Source organism: Bubalus kerabau, chromosome 3 (genome assembly GCF_029407905.1).
Source record: "Bubalus kerabau isolate K-KA32 ecotype Philippines breed swamp buffalo chromosome 3, PCC_UOA_SB_1v2, whole genome shotgun sequence".
In the NCBI taxonomy this organism is placed as follows: Eukaryota; Metazoa; Chordata; class Mammalia; order Artiodactyla; family Bovidae; genus Bubalus; species Bubalus kerabau.
In genome coordinates, this window is record NC_073626.1 from 58,407,720 (window position 1) to 58,428,949 (window position 21,230).

The 21,230-nt window shown below is 49.0% G+C and overlaps 1 protein-coding gene across 2 annotated transcripts in view; it reads left to right on the top strand.

Annotated features, from left to right (window-relative positions):
* Nucleotides 1–11,475: 11,475 nt before the first annotated feature.
* LIMS2 (LIM zinc finger domain containing 2) overlaps nt 11,476–21,230 on the top strand; it is a 47,053-nt gene continuing 37,298 nt past the window's right edge. Inside the window, exon 1 of one of the 2 annotated variants that reach the window (XM_055571895.1) lies at nt 11,476–11,636. Coding sequence is in view for 1 of the 2 variants with exons in the window: in XM_055571894.1 (XP_055427869.1) it covers nt 17,353–17,363 (11 nt within the window). In the remaining variant the exon portion in view is untranslated. Of the gene's footprint in view, nt 11,637–17,031; nt 17,364–21,230 lie in introns of those variants that run through there. The other variant, XM_055571894.1, reaches the window with a different exon arrangement.

Below are 21,230 nucleotides of genomic sequence, written 5' to 3' on the forward strand. Positions count from 1 at the left end.
TTGAGTTGGTGATGCTATCTAGCCATCTCATCCTCTGCCCTCCTCTTCTCCTTTTGCCTTTAGTCTTTCCCAGAATCAGGGTCTTTTCCAATGATTTGGCTCTTTGCATCAAGTGGCAAAAGTATTGAAGCTTCAGCTTCAGCACCAGTCTTTCTAATGAATATTCAGGGTTGATTTCTTTAGCATTTTCTTTAGGATCTCCTTGCAGTCCAAGGGACTCTCAAGAGTCCAACACTACAATTCAAAAGCATCAGTTCTTTGGCACCCAACCTTCTTTATGGTCCAGCTCTCACATTTGTCTGTATCTGACTACTGGAAAAACTATAGCTTTGACTAGACGGACCTTTGTTGGCAAAGTAACATCTCTACTTTTTAATATACTTTCTAGGTTTGTCATAGCTTTCCTTCCAAGGAGCAGATTAAATCAGATCAGATCAGTCGCTCAGTCGTGTCCGACTCTTTGAGACCCCATGAATCGCAGCACGCCAGACCTCCCTGTCCATCACCAACTCCCGGAGTTCACTCAGACTCACGTCCATTGAGTCACTGATGCCATCCAGCCATCTCATCCTCTGTCGTCCCCTTCTCCTCCTGCCCCCAATCCCTTCCAGCATCAGAGTCTTTTCCAATGAGTCAACTCTTCGCATGAGGCGGCCAAAGTACTGGAGTTTCAGCTTTAGCATCATTCCTTCCAAAGAAATCCCAGGGCTGATCTCCTTCAGAATGGACTGGTTGGATCTCCTTGCAGTCCAGGGGACTCTCAAGAGTCTTCTCCAACACCCCAGTTCAAAAGCATCAATTCTTCACCATTCAGCAAGTGTCTGTCTTTTAATTTCATGGCTGCAGTCACCATCTGCAGTGATTTTGGAGCCCAAGAAAATAAAATCTGTCACTGTTTCCACTTTTCCCCCCTTTTTGCCATGAAGTGATGAGACCAGATGCCATGATCTTATTTTTTTGAGTGTTGAGTTTTAAGCCAGCTTTTTCACTCTGCTCTTTCACCGACATCAGGAGGCTCTTTAGTTCCTCTTCACCTGCCATTAGAGTGGTATCATCTGCATATCTGAGGTGGTTGATATTTCTGCTGGCAATCTTGATTCCAGCTTGTGATTCATTCAGTCTGACATTTCCCATGATGTACTCTGCATGTAAGTTAAATAAGTAGGGTGACAATTTACAGCCTTGTCTTACTTCTTTTCCATTTTGGAACCAGTCTGTTGTTTCATATCTGGTTCTAACTGTTGCTTCTTGACCGGCATACAGGTTTCTCAAGAGACAGATAAGGTGGTCTGGTACTCCTATCCCTTTAAGAATTTTCTACAGTTTATTGTGATCCACACAGTCAAAGGCTTTAGTGTAGTCAATGAAGCAGAAGTAGATGTTTTTCTGGAACTCCTTTGCTTTCTCCATAATCCAAGGAATTTTGGCAATTTGATCTCTGATTCCTCTGCCTTTTCTATATCCAGTTTGTACATCTGGAAGTTTATGGTTCATGTACTGCTGAAGCCGAGCTTGAAGGATTTTGAGCATAATCTTACTAGCATGCGAAATGAGAGCAATTGTACGGTAGTTTTAACATTCCTCGGCACTGCCCTTCTTTGGGATTGGAATGAAAACTGACCTTTTCCAGTCCTTGTGGCCACTGCTGAGTTTTCCAAATTTGCAGACATCCTGATCATTAAGACCTTTTTTGTATAGTTCTTCTGTGTATTCTTGCCACCTCTTCTTAATCTCTTTTTGCCTCTATTAGGTCCTTATAATTTCTGTCCTTTATTATGCCCATTCTTGCATCAAATGTTCCCTTGATTTCTCCAGTTTTATTGGACATCTCTAGTCTTTTCAGTTCTATTGTTTTCCTTTACTTCTTTGGATTTTTCATTTAAGAAGGCTCTCTTATCTCTCTTGCTGTTCTCTGGAACTCTGCATTCAGTCAGGTATATCTTTCCCTTTTCCCCTTGCTTTTTGCTTCTCTTCTTTCCTCAGATATTTGAAAGGCCTCCTCAGACAGCCACTGAGGAGACAACAAATGACTTCTTGCATTTCTTTTCCTTTAGGATGGTTTTGGTCACTGCCTCCTGTACAATGTTATGAACCTCTGTCCATAGTTCTTCAGGCACCCTGTCTACCAGGCCTAATCCCTTGAATCTATTTATCACCTCCCCTGTATAATTTGATTTAAGTCATATCTGAATGGCCTAGTGGTTTCCCCTGCTTTCTTCAATTTAAGTCTGAGTTTTACAGTAAGGAGCTGATGATCTGAGCCAGGTTTCCTTCTTGCTGAATGTATAGAGCTTCTCCATCTTCAGCAGCAAAGAACATAATTAATCTGATTTCAGTATTGACCATTTGGTGATGTCGGGTGTAAAGTCGTCTCTTATGTTTTTGGAAAAGGGTGTTTGCTAAGACGCAACTCTGTTAGCCTTTGCCCTGCGTTATTCTGTACTCCAAGGCCAAACTTGCCTGTTACTCCAGGTGTCTCCTGACTTCTACTTTGCATTCCAGTCCCCAGTGATGAAAAGGCCATCTTTCTTTGGTTTTAGTTCTAGAAGGTTTTATAGGTTCTCATAGAACCAGTGAACTTCAGTTCTTCAGCATCAGTGGTTGGGGCCTGGGCTTGGATTACTGTATGTTAAGTGTTTTGCCTTTGAGATGAACCAAGATCATTCCATCGTTTTTGAGACTGCATCCAAGTACTGCATTTCAGACTTTTGTTGACTATCAGGGCTACTCCATTTCTTCTAAGGGATTCTTGCCCACAGTAGTAGATATAATGATCATCTGAATTAAATTCTCCCATTACTGTCCATTTTAGCTCACTGATTCCGAAGGTGTCAATGTTCACTCTTGCCATCTCCTGCTTGACGGTGTCCCATTTACCTTGATTCATGGGCCTAACATTCCAGGATCTTATGCAGTATTGTTCTTTACAGCATCAGATTTTACCTTCATCATCAGACACATCCACAACTGAGCATCGTTTCTGCTTTGGCCCATGTGCTTCATTCTTTCTGGAGCTCTTTGTAATTGCCCTCCATTCTTCCCCAGTAATATACTGGACACCTTCTTACTTGGGGGGCTCATCTTCTGGTGCCACATCTTTTTGCCTTTTCATACTATTCATGGGATTCTTACGACAAGATACTGGAGCGGTTTGCCATTCCCTCTTCCAGTGGACCAGATTTTGTCAGAACGCTCCACTATGACCTGTCAGTCTTGGGTAGCCCTGCACTGCATGGCTCGTGGCCTCACTGAGTTACACAAGGCCCTCTGCCATGACAAGGCTATAATCCATGAAGTTGCCCAATGACCCAGCAATTCCACTCTTAAATATATGCCCCAAAGAACTGAAAACATATGTTCAAACAAAAACTTGTACCTGAATGTTCACAGCAGCACTCTTCGCAATAGTCAAAAAGTGGCAACAACTTATTAAATAATGAATAGATAAATAAAAATGAATAAATAAAAGATGGTTTATCCATTCAGTTGATATACCAAAAAGAAATGAAGTACTGACATCTGCTAAACACAGGTGAGCACTAAAAACATCGTGCTCAGTGAAAGAAGACAGTCCCAGAGACCGTAAATTGTGTGAAGTATTGAGAATAGGCAGTCCATAGATACAGAAGTCGGATTAGTGTTTGCCAGGGGGTGGGGGGTGGTAGAGGAGATGAGGGGGTGACTGCTAAAGTGTGTGCAGTTTCTGTTTTTATAAGAAGTATGAGTAGGCTGATTTTATTTATTATTATTAATTTAATGGAATATAATTGCTTTACAATTTTGTGTTATTTTCTGCTGGACAGCAGAGTGAATCAGCCACATGTATACATACTGCTGCTGCTAAGTCGCTTCAGTCGTGTCTGACTCTTTGTGACCCCATGGACTGCAGCCCACCAGGCTCCTGCATCCGTTGGATTCTTCAGGCGAGAGCACTGGAGTGGGTCGCCATCTCCTTCTCCAGATGTATACATATATCCCCTTTTTTAAAAATTTCCTTCCCATTTAGGTCACCACAGAGCACTGGGTTGGGTTCCCTGTGCCATAGAATAGGTTCTCATTATGCACAGGTTGATTTTAGACAATACCTATTTGTATCAGAGAATGATAAGGAGGAGCTGAGATCTGTGATTAATCAATGAATTCTTTTCATCCAGATGTCACAGTCCCAAGTGTCTTTACAAGTTAGTTCCTCCTATCTTTGGGATTTCTTTTTGGGGTGATAAAATGTTCTAATATTGGTCGTGGGGACTTCCTTATTGGTCCAGTGGTTAAAACTCCATGCTTCCAATGCAGGGGGCATAGTTTCCATTCTGGTTGGGGAACTAAGATCCCATATGCTACACAGTGGAACCCAAAATTAAAAATTAAAATAAATAAATTTTAAAAAATTGGCTGTGGTGATGGCTGCACGGCTCTGAATAGTATCGTATAAATCACTGAACTGTACATTTTAAGTGGATGAACTTTATGGCATGTGAATTTTATCTCAAAAAAGCTGTTATATGGCAAAAAAAAATAAACAAAATAAACAAATAAGCTACCCACAAAGGAAAACCCAGGACCAGAAGTCTCACAGGGGAATTCTACCAAATGTTTAAAGAAGACTTAGCATCAAATCTTTGCAAGCTCTTCCAAAAATAAAAGAGGAAGGAACACTTCCCAGCTTCTACTACAAGATAAGGTACTTGGTACCAACACCAGAGAAAGACAGCACAAAGAAAACTATAGACCAGAATCTCATGAATATACAAGGGCTTCCCTGGTATCTCTGTAAAGAATCCACCTGCAATGTAGCAGACCCGGGTTTGATCCCTGGGTTGGGAAGATTCCCTGGAGAAGGGAAAAGCCACCTGCTCCAGTATTCTGGTCTGGAGAATTCCATGGGCCATATCGTCCATGGGGTCACAAAGAGCTGGACACAACTGAGCATATAAACAAATTCTCAATAGATTATGAACAAACCAAATCCAGGAACATGTACAGTGGATTACACACCATAATTAAGTAGAATTTATCCCAGGAATGTAAGCTTGGAATAAAATATGAACATCAATGTAATGCATCACTTTAATAGAATAAAGAACAAAAATGACATAACCTGTTCAATAGATACAGGAAAAGCATTTGACAAAATCCAACCACCCCTCCATGATAAAACATAAACAGCTAAAGATGGCACAGAAATTGCTCAACATGATAAAGGAGGTTTATATTAGCTTATACGAGCTAATATATTTCATGGAGAAAGAGTATACTTTCAGGCTAACAGCAAGAACAAATTTTCTATTCAGCAGTGTACTGGAGGTTCCAGCCAAAGAAAATAGGCAAGAAAAATAAAAAGCATCAAGATTGGAAGGGAAGAAGTAAAACTTTCTCTATTTGCAGATGACATCTAGTATGTGGAAAAACTTAAGAAATCCCCTATGAAATTTTGAGGATTAAAACACAAGTTCAACAGGATTATAGGATACAAGATCAGTATACAAATTTTAATTGTATTTCTATACACTAACAATGAAATATCTGAAAAGGAAATTAAAAGGCAATTGCATTTGCAATCACATCCAAAAGAATGAAATACTTGGGAATAAACTAAAGAAGCACAAGACTTGTTCACTGAAAACAATAAACATTGTTAAATGAAATTAAATAATATCTAGATAAATGGAGACACAACTCATGCTAATTGATCAGAAAACTCCTTTATAGTCACACCTCAGTCGCTCAGTCGTGTCCGACTCTTTGTGACCCCATAAACCGCAGCATGCCAGGCCTCCCTGTCCATCACCAGCTCCCGGAGTCCACCCAAACCCATGTCCATTAAGTTGCTGATGCCATCCATCCATCTCATCCTTTGTCGTCCCCTTCTCCTCCTGTCCTCAATCTTTCCCAGCATCAGGGTCTTTTCAAATGAGTCAGCTCTTTGCATCAGGTGGCCAAAGTATTGGAGTTTCAGCTTTAACATCAGTGCTTCCAGTGAACACCCAGGACTGATCTCCTTTAGGATAGACAGGTTGGATCTCCTTGCAGTCCAAGGGATTCTCAAGAGTCTTCTGCAACACCACAGTTCAAAAGCATCAATTCTTTGGTGCTCAGCTTTCTTTATAGTCCAACTCTCACATCCATACATGACTACTGGAAAAACCACAGCCTTGACTAGATGGACCTTTATTGACAAAGTAATGCCTCTGCTTTTTAATATGCTGTCTAGGTTGGTCATAACCTTCCTTCCAAGGAGCAAGCGTCTTTTAATTTCATGGCTGCTATCACCATCTGCAGTGATTTTGGAGCCCCAAAAATAAAGTCAGCCACTGTTTCCACTGCTTCCCCATCTATGTGCCATGAAGTGATGGGACCAGATGCCATGATCTTAGCTTTATGAATGTTGAGCTTTAAGCCAAGTTTTTCACTCTCCTCTTTCACATTCATCAAGAGGCTCTTTAGTTCTTCACTTTCTGCCATAAGGGTGGTGTCATCTGCATACCTGAGGTTATTGATATTTCTCCCGGCAATCTTGATTCCAGCTTGTGCTTCCTCCAGCCCAGTGTCTCTCATGATGTACTCTGCATATAAGTTAAATAAGCAGGGTGACAATATACAGCCTTGACATATTCCTTTTCCTATTTGGAACCAGTCTGTTGTTCCATGTCCAGTTCTAACTGTTGCTTCCTGACCTGCATACAGGTTTCTCAAGAGGCAGGTCAGGTAGTCTGGTATTCCCATCTCTTTCAGAATTTCCCACAGTTTATTGTGATCCACACAGTCAAAGGCTTTGGCATAGTCAATAAAGCAGAAATAGATGTTTTTCTGGAACTCTTTTGCTTTTTCGATGATCCAGCGGATGTTGGCAATTTGATCTCTGGTTCCTCTGCCTTTTCTAAAACCAGCTTGAACATATGGAAATTCATGGTTCACATACTGCTAAAGCCTGGATTGGAGAATTTTGAGCATTAGTTTACTAGCGTGTGAGATGAATGCAATTGTGCTGTAGTTTGAGCCTTCTTTAGCATTGCCTTTCTTTGGGATTGGAATGAAAACTGCCCTTTTCCAGTCCTGTGGCCACTGCTGAGTTTTCCAAATTTGCTGACAAATTGAGTGCAGCACTTTCACAGCACCATCTTTCAGGATTTGAAATAGCTCAACTGGAATTCCATCACCTCCACTAGCTTTTTTGGTAGTGATGCTTCCTAAGGCCCACTTGACTTCACATTCCAGGATGTCTGGTTCTAGGTGAGTGTGAGTGATCATACCATCATGATTATCTGGGTCCTGAAGATCTTTTTTATACAGTTGTTCTGTGTATTCTTGCTACCTCTTCTTAGTATCTTCTGCTTCTGTTAGGTCCATACCATTTCTGTCCTTTATCGAGCCCATCTTTGCATGAAATGTTCCCTTGGTATCTCTGATTTTCTTGAAGAGATCTCTAGTCTTTCCACATACCCCCTCTCCAACCATTCCTAATGCTTGTTGTTATTGTTCAGTTGCTCAGTCCTGTCCAACTCTTTGAGACCCCATGGACTGCAGTGAGCCAGGCTTCCCTGTCCTTCACCATCTCCTGAAGCTTGCTAAAACTCCTGTCCATTGAGTTGGTGATGCCATCCAACCATCTCATCCTCTGTTGTCCCCTTCTCCTCCTGCCTTCAATCTTTCCAGCATCAGGGTCTTTTCCAATGAGTCGACTCTTCGCATCAGGTGTCCAAAGTATTGGACCTTCAGCTTCAGCATCAGTCCTTCCAATGAATATTCAGGGTTGATTTCCTTCAGGATTGACTGATTGATCTCTTTGCAGTCCAATGGACTCTCAAGAGTCTTCTGTAACACCACAGTTCGAAAGCCATCAATTGGCGCTCAGCTTTCCTTATGGTCTAACTCTCACATCCATACATGACTACTGGAAAAACCATAGCTTTGACCATACAGACCTTCGTTGACAAAGTAATGCCTCTGCTTTTTAATATGCTGTCTAGGTTTGTCATAGCTTTTATTTGCAATTTTTAATTTCAAAGTTGTTATATGAATTACACAGTATGTCATCTTTTAAGACTGGCTTTTTTTCCCACTCAGAAAAATGCTCTTGAGATATGTCCAAATTGTGTATGTATCATTCCTTTTAATCCTGACTCTCTATGTAACCTTGAATGTTTTTTTAGAATTCCATGTTGCTTCATCTATAGTGCCTTTTGGTGTATCTCTTTGTATAGATTTTTAAGTACTTGCTCTAAAGAGCTGTGTGTACATAACTTATCACGGTCCGCTAGCATCAGTATTTTACCGTTTTCTGGTAGTGTTACCGGCTCCTAGGGGGCTCTGCATCGTTGTCAGCATAGCTCTCCATGCTCAGTTTGGGTAGTTTACCCTCCTCCATCCTGGGCTTTCTCAATCTGGCTGCTGGCAATAGGCATTACTCTTGGCCCCATGTGGGTGCCAGGCACTGTTTCTGCGTACTCTTTTGGGTGTTTTTTCCTCCCCGCAAGGAGTTGTTTCTCACATGCACGTGCTTGTCAGCACTCTGTTGGATACCTGAGGGCGACCCTCTGACCTCGGAGTTCTCTGTCTGTGCAGCCTTCTCCTCCCCAGGGTCCAGCTCCACGAGGTGCAGCTGCCTCGGTGTCCCTGGGCTCTCCACGCCTTCTCTATGGGAATCCTCTCAGGTTTGCTTGGGTTCCTCTTCTCCTGGCGTGGGTTTGGGAGCACTCTCCAGGTAATAAGCTGGGGCAACCGCTGTCCACTGATCTGTTCTCCTGTCTCTTATGGATTACCATCCTTTGCTACCTGGTGTTCAGTTTCTAGAAAACAGTTGTTTCATATATTTTGTCTCTTGTTCTACATATTTTGTCTGGTTTCTGCTACTATATCTTGGTTGAGCGTAGAAGTCTTAGTAATTGTTCTTTGTCTTGGAAAACATAATTTTTATAAACATATATTGTGTTAATATGTAATGATGTTCTTATTGATTTTAAATGAATTTATAACTAATCACAAATTTTCATTTTCATTTTTAATATGGTAAATATTGATAGATATGACCCACATAAATAAAAGCATCCTTGCTATACCTTGGCATATCCAGGCTACCTAAGTATCTTTGGTATCCTCAATACTTTGGAGAATCACTTACACATATGGGTTTATTTAATCCCCATGACATCTCTATTAGGATTATTGTTACTAACCCTGTTTATAGATGAGGAGACTGAGGCCCAGGGAAGGGAAGCAGTTGTCCATCATGTGGCTAGTTCAGTTCAGTTCAGTCGCTCAGTTGTGTCCGACTCTTTGCGACCCCATAAATTGCAGCACACCAGGCCTCCCTGTCCATCACCAACTCCCGGAGTTCACTCCGACTCACATCCATCGAGTCAGTGATGCCATCCAGCCATCTCATCCTCTGTCATCCCCTTTTCCTCCTGCCCCCAATTCCTCCCAGCATCAGGGTCTTTTCCAATGAGTCAACTCTTTGCATGAGGTGGCCAAAGTACTGGACTTTCAGCTTTAGCATCGTTCCCTCCAATGAACACCTTAGTGCCAGACAATATTTGAACCCATGTAGCCTGATTCCGTGGTTTATATTCTTCAAGTCACTATGCCCCACTGCTCTTAAGAGCATGGATTTGTCCACTTGTTACAACATTTCTAAGCTTCAGAGTAACCATTAGATGCAGGCCCAGCCCTTTTCCCCCCAGGTGTCTGCATCCTTCTTGCCCAGCAGAATCCTTGGGTTCCAAGTGTCTTCATATGGACATCCTTCGGGTGGCCCTAGGAAAAAGATGTACAGTTGACTTCTGCTTTGCCCTCATGCTACCCCACATTAATGGACTCAAACCTAACTGATAGATGTGCAGGTGGAATTATAGCTTCTCTGCATGGCACTGGCCAGAGGCCTTGCCCCTCTCTGTAGCTGGTCAGTCAGCAAAGCAACATTAGTGCTGGTCAAAATTACTGTGCCTTATCCGGTGAGCGGGGGGAGTGTCCCCAGACCTGCTTCTCCTGGGGCAAATCTCAGACCAGTGAACTGCTATGAAAATCCAGCATAAGTAAGATAAATTTGAGCATCAACTGCATTTTCAAACAGATTCCACTTTTAAAAAAATACTTTCCATCAAGACTTCTTCAAATTACAGATTCACTTAGGTGTAAGTACACTTTTTTTATTTATACAAATTCAGTTCAGGAATTTATGTCTTGAGTAAAATGGTATCTGAGATGCCTCCAGCAACAGGAGTGTGATACGCAGTTTACAATTAGGCAGCTTATCATATATGTACAAAACTTACCAAGAATATTCAAAATAGTGTTAATCTAACAGATATTTACTGAACAGTTTCTCTGAGTAGAACCCTGCCCTTGGCTCAAGGGATAGAGCAGTGAGCAAGGCAGGAGTCTATCCTTGGAGAGTTTACGTTCTGGTGTATAGCACATTCATAGCATAAAGACAAGTCATTCTAAACAACACCGCAATACGGCGTAACGTTACTAGCTCTGGAGAATAGCCGAGTGCCTGCTCTGTGTCTAGGCAGCCCTCTGCTGGGTGCTGTTTTGTGTACACGTTAAACAGTTCCAACCTTGAGGTGTGTAACTTTGGACTGAAAAATGAAAACCAGTTATCCTCATAAAAGTTGTGAACATAGCGCACATGAATGCCGGCCCACCCCTTGCAAGCAGACGAGTCCAGGGAGATCCCGGGGCAGCATTTTTGTACAACAGAGTGTGACTAATGCTCAGCGCTGGACAGCGGGGCAGTCCGGCTCAGGGCCAGTGTGGACACCTGCCATGAAGACACAGAACGTGGAATTGGGAACACAAAAGAATCACAAAAGAACTGCAAAAGGGTCACAAAATAACTGCAAGAGGATCACAAAATAACTCTACCCAAATAAGACTGGAAGCAAAGTGTCATTCTCATCTTGGATGATGCAGCTCAAGGTAAGTTTTCTTCTTACTGCCTCTGGGCGGTTCCCGATACATGAAATTTTTATAGCAGAAAATTATAATTAATTTGATGTGGTAGAAATAATCCTAAGAATTCCCTTCTTTGGGGACAACAATAACTGACAGCGAGGTGTCTTAGTAACTTTTCTTAGGTTACTCCTAGTGATTGCAGATTCTCTCATGTCCTCATGGGGGCAGCTTTAGGGTGTGTGCCTGCTCTAAGCATCAGGCTTCCCAGGGGCTCATTAACCCCATTTAGCGAACGCTCAGTTTAGTGGCTGCACGGGGAGGCCACCCTGGCTGCTGTACCTTTGCTGGCTCCTCTGATTTCAGAGGGCAGCTGTTGCTCCGTTTGTCCTGCAGCCCTGGCTCCTGGCCTGCAGAGGAATAGGCTTTCAATGGCCCGCCCAGCAGGCACCTCTCCAGGGAGGCCGGCCCTTCCTTCCTTGGCTTCCTCCATCCTCTCTGGCCCCACAGAGTGCCTCTGGCTCCGCCTCTAGCTCTAGCCCAGCCTCCTGTCCAGGGAGAGATGAGCCAAAGTTCCTGGGCACCTGGTGGTGGCTGGACACTCCCAGCCGCTGCCCAGGCTTCTCCACGTGGCTGTGCCAAGAGGGCCGGGCAGCTGCTGTTCCCCAGAGAAGTGACTGGCAGCACTCCACTCGGGGCAGGGAGCAGCAGGAGGAGGCCGAGGGGCAACTCAGCCCTCTGAGGTAGAGACATTTCACAGTGCCCACTGAGTGGTGCTTGTTGCTCTCGAGATGTGCATGGGGCCCAGCCTGGTTCTCCCTGCCATTCTCTTTATGGCTTCTAAGTGGTCATGCTACTGTTGGGGTAAAGGACCAGCTGCAGCGGGAATGCCTAGCTCATCCTGGCTGGATGCTGGGCCTCCTGCAAGTCTGGACAGGTTGGGGGTGAGGGTGGGGAGCACCTGATCTCTGTTGTAGACACAGGCTGGAGATGCTCCAATGGAAGGGTTAGTGGTTGGTTGTCCTCATGAGAAAGGGGAAGCAATGTGAACCTTTACATGCAGAAGAAAGGTGCTTTGGGAAGCAGGGGAGGCTGATGAAGAACTCTGTGGTCACTGTGCACAGGTGGTTTCTTGTTGGGTAACTGAGGCCAGGATGCTTTGAGGTGCAAAGATGTGGCATTGCTGCATGCCAGCTAGAGGCATTCTGGGTCCAAACTCGGCCACTCTTGGTCCAAACCTGGGAGTTGAGTGAAGTCTGTCCCAGAGCTAAGGTAAGAGTGAAATACATTTCTCTCTTCAAAGTTCAAGGCAGGCAGTCTTTGGAAAGGAAGCAGAGCCATGAGCGGTAAAGCTCCTGGGCTCAGCTCCACCGCTGAGTAAACCAGATCTGAACAAGGGCCCTGTGTTCTCTTTACATTGAAAAACATCTCTGGGTCTCAGTGGTAAAGAATCTGCTCTGCCACTGCAGGAGACGTAAGAGATGTAGGTTTGAGCCCTGGGTTGGAAAGATCCCCTGGGTCGGGAAGATCCCCTGGAGAAGGAAATGGCAACCTACTCCAGTATTCTTGCCTGGAAAATTCCATGGACAGAGGAGCCTGGTGGGCTATAGTCCATGGGGGTCACAAAAGAGTCGGACACGACTTAGTGACTAAATAACAACTTTGTTTTTCTACAAGTGTTAAAAGAATTAGTGGGTTATGATACCACCAGCTTCTTTCACTGAGGTCTGCATGGTCCAAGAAGTAAGTACATTTTGTGCCGGTCAGACGCTGTGTTCTGAGGGCGTGCTCACATTTTAAAATAGAAAAACTCAGGGATTCCCTACGGTCAGAACTCCATACTTCCACTTCAGAAGGTGTGGGTTTGATCTCTGGCGGGGAAACTAAGACCCAGCATGCCGCATGGCACAGCCAAAAAGAAATATTTAAAATAGAAAAACGTGTTTGTTAAAATGACAGCTGTCCTGGTGTGTGTGGGTGCACAGAGGCGGGTGTGAGAGGCGGGTGTGCCGCTCACTGTTTGTTTCTCTGCCTGGGGAGAGGCTCCCGCTGGAACAGGCCAGGTGCTTCCCCGCCCTTCCCCAGGGATTCTCACAGGCCTCTTCGGAACAAACTTCAGGCTCGAAGCAGCTGGCTGATTTGAGTTATGTATCCCTACTCTACGAGGTTCAGTGTTGGACCATCCCCAACACCCTGAGAGGGAAATGCCCAGACCAGTTCCAGGGAGGGGGAACCCCTGGGGCACTCACATCACATTGGCCATTAAAACTAGGCATGATACTGGTCCTGCCTGCTGGGAAGGCACTTTGCTCCTGAGGGGGACCTGAGACCTCCTCCTCCTCCACCCACACCACAGCCCCACGTGGCTCTGGGGAAAAGGCCGTTTGCTCAAGGCAACTGGAGGCCCCAGTTCTCACTGCTGCTGCCATGGCCATGCTGGTCCAGGGAGGCCCAACCCCTCCTTTGGACCCCATGACCGCCTCCCTCTCCCCCTGCCGTGGGACCTCCAGGGAACTGAGTTAGCTCAGGTGTGGCAGTGTGCTGGAGTGGGGAGTGAGAGGGTGGTGTGGGGCAGCCAAGGAAATCCCCTGGGAAGGGGGTGCTCACAGAGAACCTGAGACTCAGAGGGCATGGGGCCTGCACCTAGAGGGACCCTGCACCTCCCAGTCTCTTCTAGGACAGCTGTCACGTCGTCCACTGCTTGCTTTGTGGCCCAGCCTTGACCTCTGACATCTCAGAGCCTCATCTGTCCTGCTCTGAATCGTCACATGCAGTGGGTGATTCAATCCTCACTTCTGAGTGTCAGCAGCTCTCTCCCCGTCAAACCCCAGCCTCCGAACTGCACCCTTTCCTCCTCCCTCCCTCACATGACAACTGCCCGCTTCTCTGCTCTCTTTAGAGCAGGATTTCTCCAAGCAGTTATAAAGTTCTCTGCCACCTCCATTGCCCCCATTGGGTGCTGTGTTACCCACCCCAGGGAGCGCTGTCTACAGGACCACAGGACCCTGGGAGAGGGCATTGCAGGCCTCTGCCTTACCCAGATGGTGCTAGTGGTAAAGAACCTGCCTGCCAATGCAGGAGACGTAAGAGATACAGGTTCAATCCCTGGGTCAGGAAGATCTCCTGGAGGAGGGCATGGCAACCCTCTCCAGTATTCTTGCCTAGAGAATACTCCCATGGACAGAGGAGCCTGGAGGGCTATGGTCCATAGGGTTGCAAAGAGTCAGACAGACACGACTGAAGCGACTTAGAACACACGCATGCCTTATTCTTCCAGCTTGTCCCCTCACTCCCATGGGTCTCCTCCTGACACCAAACCCAGGTCCCTCCCTGATCTGCACCTGAAGCAGCTTGCACAAGGGAGCAGAGAGTGGTCGTGCTCTCTGGGCTTCTGTGACACCTCACCCCAACCTCCACACCCTGGCTTCCCTCCCTCACTGGGACCCCTGACCTCTCATCCTTAGAGGGCTTCTAACTCAGCACAGACACCTTCAGTGACATGAGCCCCAGGCTTGAAACCCTATCTGCACAAAACCATCCACATCTTTGCAGAGATGGGACCTCATTGAGTTCCAGGGTCATGGCACCCACTCCCCTACTACCTTCCCTGGGACACCCAAAAGGCTCTTCAGGGTTACATACCCCTCATCTGACCTGCCCCAGCTGTCTTGCCACATGGCCAACGAGCAGGAGAGAAAGAAAACCTGTCAATCATCTGGACTCTAACAGAAATCACATCCACATCAGCCACAAACACCCCAGTCAAGCATTCAGCAAAGCTCAAAGAATTTTAACCACGAATGCTCAGATACCCGGGCTTCCCTGGTGATGTGGGTTCAGTTCCTGGATGGGGAAGATCCCGTGGAGAAATGGCAACCAACTCTAGTATTCTTTCCTGGAGAATTCCATCGACAGAAGAACTTGGCAGCCTGAGTCCACGGGGTCGCAGAGTCAGACTCCAGTGAGCGACTGACTACAGCAGAAAAACTAGTCGGTGGTGGAAAAAATTCAGGATGGTGGCTACCTATGTTGCTGCTGCTGCTACGTCGCTTCAGTCATGTCTGACTCTGTGCGACCCCATAGACGGCAGCCCACCAGGCCCTCCGTCCATGGGATTTTCCACGCAAGAGTACTGGAGTGGGGTGCCATTGCCTTCTCCGGGTGGCTACCTCAGGGAGCTTCAAATAACGGAGCAGCCCTCTTTTGCTTAAGGCTTCTTTCCGAGTAATGCCTGGAGATTGACCCACGTTGGTGTCAGAGTGTTGTGTCCTGCGCTCAGACTCCGCGCCTGTGCTCTGGCCCCGCCCTCTCCCTTATTTCCGATGCCCCGCCCTCGTGTTCTCCTTATCACCTTCTTTCTGACCTCAGGGTCCCTGCACTTGCTAACTTTTTTCTTCATTCAGTCGTCACCACCACTTGCCTCTCCATGCTCTAAAGCAGCCCTGTACACTGCCTCTTCTTTGCAATACTGTTCCTGACTGAAACCGTATTTATTAATTTGTTTGTAGTTCGTCCCACACCCCAGCTAAACTCAGTGTGAACCTGGCCCAGGTCCTCTTGTTCACAGCTGAACCCCCAGTGCTCATAAACCATAAATAGTCTTGAATGAAGGGGTGACGAGTGATTGAACATCTGAATAACCACTGCCAGGCAATTGCCAGCTCTTTACTGCAAATCTGACCTGTAGCAGCTCTGTACGAGGCTGGCAGACAGCTCCTTGAGGCTCCACCTCTGAATGATGGCACAGTCGCCACCCAGCTCTTGCTGAGTTTGCCCAGGCCCAGGGAAGAGGCACTCTGCGTGACAGGTGAGCAGCAGAGAGCTCTGGTTTGGCCACAGGTAGATCCCCGCCTGCTCAGTGACCATACAAAAGGGGACTAGAAGGCTGGAGGGCAGGCATGGGATCCCCAGGTAGGGACCAGGTCCCTTTGGTGTTCTGCTCTCTACTTTTCATCCCCTTTGGTTCCCACAAAACCCCAATATTTGATTAAGCATCCAGTCCATTGCTGGTGCACAACCTCCAACACATTTGCGTCTCTGTGTCAGCAATTATGAAAAGCATTTCTCTATCAACAGGCGGATGACCCAAGAAAGCATCCATACTTTCCACTTAATCATCAAATTGCAGTTAATCAGAATCAGCCAAGACACATTTGCAAAAAGAACTGCAAACCGCAATAGTTTCAAGATATCAGCTACTTAGGAACAGGTGCCTTTCCCAAGCTTGCTCTGCAGGTATAATGCTGCACGTTACTATCAATTCATCGCTCTGAATTCCACTGTTTATTTGTGAGTTGCTACTTTGTATGGCCATTTCTAGATAGTTTTTGTCTGTTTCCAAGAAGTAAGGCAATGTTCAGTTGGTTTAACAGACCAGGCTGCTCAGTTTTATTACAGCCTTGGTATTTGGGCTGCCTTGAATTATGAGCTACACTCCACTGCCTCGCTAGAAATTTCTGCCTTTAGGTGGAGTAAAGGTTTTTTTTATTTAACATTTTTATTCAGAATATGTTCCCTAAATTTTTATATTTCTCCAGGTCAGTTTAATGACTCCTCTCTAGCTTTCCTTGGTTCTCCTCCTCAACTTCTGGCGTTTGGTTCATCTTTATAGAGTAACTTCTGCTAGGTTAGGGGGCTGCTCACAGACTCGGATGACTTGGGTATCTCCGGGGGAGGGCACTGGCCTGTAAGTATGCAGGATCAGGCTCCTGACTCAAAGAGGGCGCCCCTCGACCTTGACTTTCCTGGAAGCGGGACTCCGTGGACTGGGAGTCCCCAGTGCCCGAGGAGGGAGTCGGTGTCCAGATACGTCTATCTGCAGAATTAAAGCGTGAAGGTGGCCCCTTCTCCTGCCCGGGGCCGCAGAGGGGACTCGGGGTTGGGGGCCAGCGAGGAGGTGGCTTCAGCATCTGTCCCCGTTGCTCCTTCCCCCGCATGTGTTCGCGTTCCAGGGCAGCCTGGGACAGCCGGGGCGGGGGAAGCTCCGGGCGGGGCGCCCCAGCGGGGCAAGGGGGCTCGTTCGTGTTTATTATAACTTCACTCCCTTTTAAAGGAAAGCTATGCCCGGAATCCGGGAGGTGGCGAGCGAAGCCGGCGGGGAGGACGTGACCCGCGCGCTCCGCAGGCCGTGTTCGGGTGTCCCCAGAGGCGAGGCTGCGCGGGTGGCGCGCGCCCCCTCCTTGCCCTCCGGCGCGCTGTGCCCACCGCCTCCCCCCGCCTCCCGCACCCCCACCTCCTGGGCGCGGCGGGCCCACCCCACCCTGCCCTTCAGAGCGAGCCCCCACCTCCGGCTCGCCGGGCTGGGCGGGGCGGGGCTGGGCGGGCGGAGCGGCTCCGGCCTTTTTTGGGCGTCTCCTCGCTCCGGGAGCGGACCTGCCGGCGGGCGCTCCGCGAGCGGCGGCGGCGGCGGCGGCGGCTCAGGGGTCCCGAGGCGGCCCGGGTTCGGCGTGCGCAGCCACCATGACGGGAAGGTAACTGCCCCTCCCCGCGCCCCTGGGCGGTGGGCGCCGTGGGCCCGGGAGGGGGCGCCTGGGGCGCCAGGCTGGGCGGGGCTGCGGGGCAGGACCCCGGCCAGCCCAGACCCCTGCGGGCACCCCGGCCTCACCAGGCCCCTCCCCGGGTGGCAGCGCTGGTCAGGTCAGGGGCGCCTGCCCCGCTCCCGCGCGTCCAGCCCTCTGGCCGGGCAGCGGCAGGTGAACGGTCTGTGCTGTCCCGGACGACGGAGCCATTGCCACACCCGCCCCCTGCTCCCGAGAACTAGCGCTCCGAGGGGCCCGGGACTTGCTCAAGGTCACTACCAACTGAAAGGCACGGCGTCAAAATCCAGGCGGTCGGCTCCCGCCGGCTTCCCTGTCCCCTCGCTGGGTGACCCTGGTGACAGGTCACCTCTAGAGCCTTCTGTTTCCTGCTCTGTAAGATGGGGTGGTAAAAATGGTAAACGGTCGGTCTGGGGACCTAGCAAAACCTGCCCCCAACACAGGCTGCACAGGGATGGGTTGAACCCCAGAAACTCCCCCAGGCCTGGCCCGGTTTCCACTTTTATATCCCTTGTGGCCATTTCACAGATGAGATGACTGACGCCCCATAGGCCAAGTGACTCACCAGGCCAGTCACATGGCCACCAGTGTCTGGCCAGTGCTGGCCTCTGCAACCCTTTCTGGAACCTGGCTCGGTACAAGTGCATGACTCAGGGGTGGGAGGGGCTGGTCTCTGAGGCCCACAGACCCCCTTCTAGCCAAGCCCTGGGAGGAGGATGCTCTTCTTTATGACCCCTTGACTTGGGGCTGGAGGCTAGAGTGGACCCCGTGGCTTTGCTGGGGAAAGGAGCTTGGAGAGGCAGTACTCAGAAATGGGGAGCAGCCACAGAGGGCAGAGTGGTGTCCCCAAAACCTAGGCGATGTGCAGGACAGTCACCCAGCCTTCAGGGTCACACAGATCGCTATGAAGGCTATGGCCTGGAGTCCTAGGGCAGTCCCAGGAGCCAGCACAGGTCCTGTTATCTGGGGAGTCCTGTGCTTCACATGCAGTTTACTGCCCACTTCCCAGACCTCCCGCCGCAGCCCAGGTCTGCCAACAAAGCCCGCTCCCAGTGCTCACCCCTCCTAGTGTGCTCTTGCCTTCCTGTCCCTCGCAGGGCACCCCTGCCGGCTGCCTCACTCCCCACCCTCTAAGCTCCCGAGGAAAAAAAAGGGGAGAGAACAGGGACAGAATCAGGAGCAGCGACAGATGGGTGTTGGTGTGGGGCTGGGATGCGTGACAGGTGGTTTTCCAGGCACAGCGGAGATCGTGTAAGGCCGAGCTGCAGGATGTCAGCGTCTATAGTAGCTTCAGCTCTGATGCTCTGGGGTGGGGAGAGGCAGAAACCAGATGCACCTCTGTTCCCTCAGCAGGAACTCTTTCCCCCCTGAATCCCGGGGGTCTTCCGGGGAGAGGCGGGTATCAGGTTGGCCAGAGGATAGCGCCGCAGGAGAAGCTGGGAACGCAGGCCAGGGTGGGCACAGGGGTCAGCCTGCTCCAGCTGCTGCCTGGCTCCAGTGGGCACCCTGAGCCTGAAAGATGCTAGTCATCAAATGACACAGGGACTGGAGTGAGCCTTGGAAAACTCTGAGTTGGGTTAAAAGTAAATCTGCTCATCTTAGAGAGTTAGGGAGTTAGTAAAGAATCTGCCTGCAATGTGGGAGATCTGGGTTCTATCCCTGGGTCAGGAAGATCCCCTGGAGAAGGGAATGGCTATCCACTCCAGCACTCCTGCCTGAAGAATTCCCTGGACAGAGGAGCCTGGCGAGATACAAACCACTGAGGTTGCAAAGAGTTGGACACAACTGAGCAACTAATACTTTCTCTCCCTCACTAGGAAAAACCCAGAAACAAAGAGGTAACAGAAATGTTAACAGAAAGAAAGAAAGAAAATAGCCTGTGGTTCCACTCTTCAGAAATGCCCTCAGTAACATTTTGGTGGTTTTCTTCTTTTCTTGTGTATTCTTCTGCTCTTTTCTTTTTCACGAGCTGGGAGTGGTCTGTGAGCCCACGCTCCCATCCTCTTTTGAAGTTGGCCTACCACATGTGGCATCCATGCCAGGACTGGCTGATCTCCCTTCCACATGCAGGCATAGGGGCCAGCCTGGCAAAGGAATGGACGTCCGACCCAGCCTTTGGGGTGGGTGAGGTTTTTCCTGTCCCAGAAGCTGTGGAGTTTCCTTTTCATTCAGTTTCATGCCACCGTGCCCTCTACACATCCACTACCCCCATGAGATGCCAGGGGAGTTCTCACACCTGGATGCTGGTTTTCCCCACATTATCCCTTGCTGCCCAGACCAGACTGATTTTTGGAAATTACCCTCTCCTTGTACACCTCCTGCATCTTCTGGGCTCTCCCTGCCAACAGTGTAAAGCCCCAGCCCTCCAAGCAGGTGAGACAAGAGGGAGGTCAGTGGGGGAGCCGCTGAAGTGACCTGGAGTGCCATGCATGGCTGGGCACTTTGGAACTACTCCTCTGAGTACTGTTAGGAAAGGGGCTGCTGAGGAAGAGACAGGGAAGGAGACCAGCCAGGTGGCAAGCAGTGATGAAGCCTCTCCTTGGCAGCCATGGGGCAAGAGAAAAGGAGAGGGATTCAGGAGACCTGGGAGGTGGAGTCTGGACCCAGGGCAGGTGCCCAGTTTGTGGTGGCAGGTGTGGGAGTGGACACAGAGCTAGTTTGGGCCATGAAGCATTTGGAGAGCGGTGGTAAGTCTCGGGGGAAACCCTGAAACTGGACATGAGGGCCTGTAGCCCAGGAGAGGGCTGAGCTAGGCCAGAAGAGTGAATGAGGCCTGGGACGTGGGCGTGGTTATTTAGGGAGCCTCCATGCTGTGGGAAGAGGCTCAGCCCTGGCTGCAGCCCTGAGAACTCTGGACTTAAAAACACCGTGTCTTTGTCCCAACTGAAGGGACCTTTGACGTCAACGTTTTCCAACCTTGGGCGGGTTACCTCCCCCGCCCAGGGAACTGACCTGTCAGCGGCTGTCCTCCAGAGGGAGCCTGGGGCACGGTGCACACAGCTGTGACTCAGTGGCTTGGCCTGTTGGAGGGGAGGCCCACCCACCACATGACCGACACCCACAGAGGCCGCCAGCTCACAGCCGGGCCCCGTCCTTGGCACAGTGCAGAGTGGGGCTGCTGGATCCCTGTCCTCACACCTACCAGCCCCCTCACCCTGTCCACCACACCCCCCCAGTGCTCCCAGATGCTCCCCACCCTCCTCAGGAATATGCCCAGTGACTCCCTCAGCAGAGGAGCCTGCCAAGGAGCAGCTAGGGTGGCAGCCACAGGCCCTGGGACAGCACATGGGGCTGTGATGGACTCAAGGGTTTAAGCAAACCCTTGAGTGTGTGAAGTGTGAAGCAGGTGACAGGGGATGTGCAGCTGGGCCCTGAGCCCCAGACTGGGCCCCACCCATGGCCCTCACCTCCTCCCTTTTCTTCTTCTGGTGGAGACTCCCCTCTCTGGCTGGCCAGGGGAGTGCCATGGGGCCTGATCTGTAGGGTGTGCGCAGTTCCGTGCTGTAACACCTCTTACTTGGGCTCACTTCAAGCTACCAAGGTGATGTGAACCAGTTCCCAGAATTCCTGAAAACTGAGCACTCGGCACTTGTGAGCTGGCCTACTGCTTGGGGAGGGCCTGGGCTCTCCCTGCACAGCGGCTGACCTACCTCTCCAGCCACATGTCCACTCTCTGCTTCCACCTACTACATACAGTCACACTTAAACCATCCTTAGGGCTTCATTTCTGCCGGGGGTGGGGTGGGGGAGGAAGGGAGGGGAGCAGAGGGAGGCACCTGAACAGTCCTTCTTGTTCTGTTT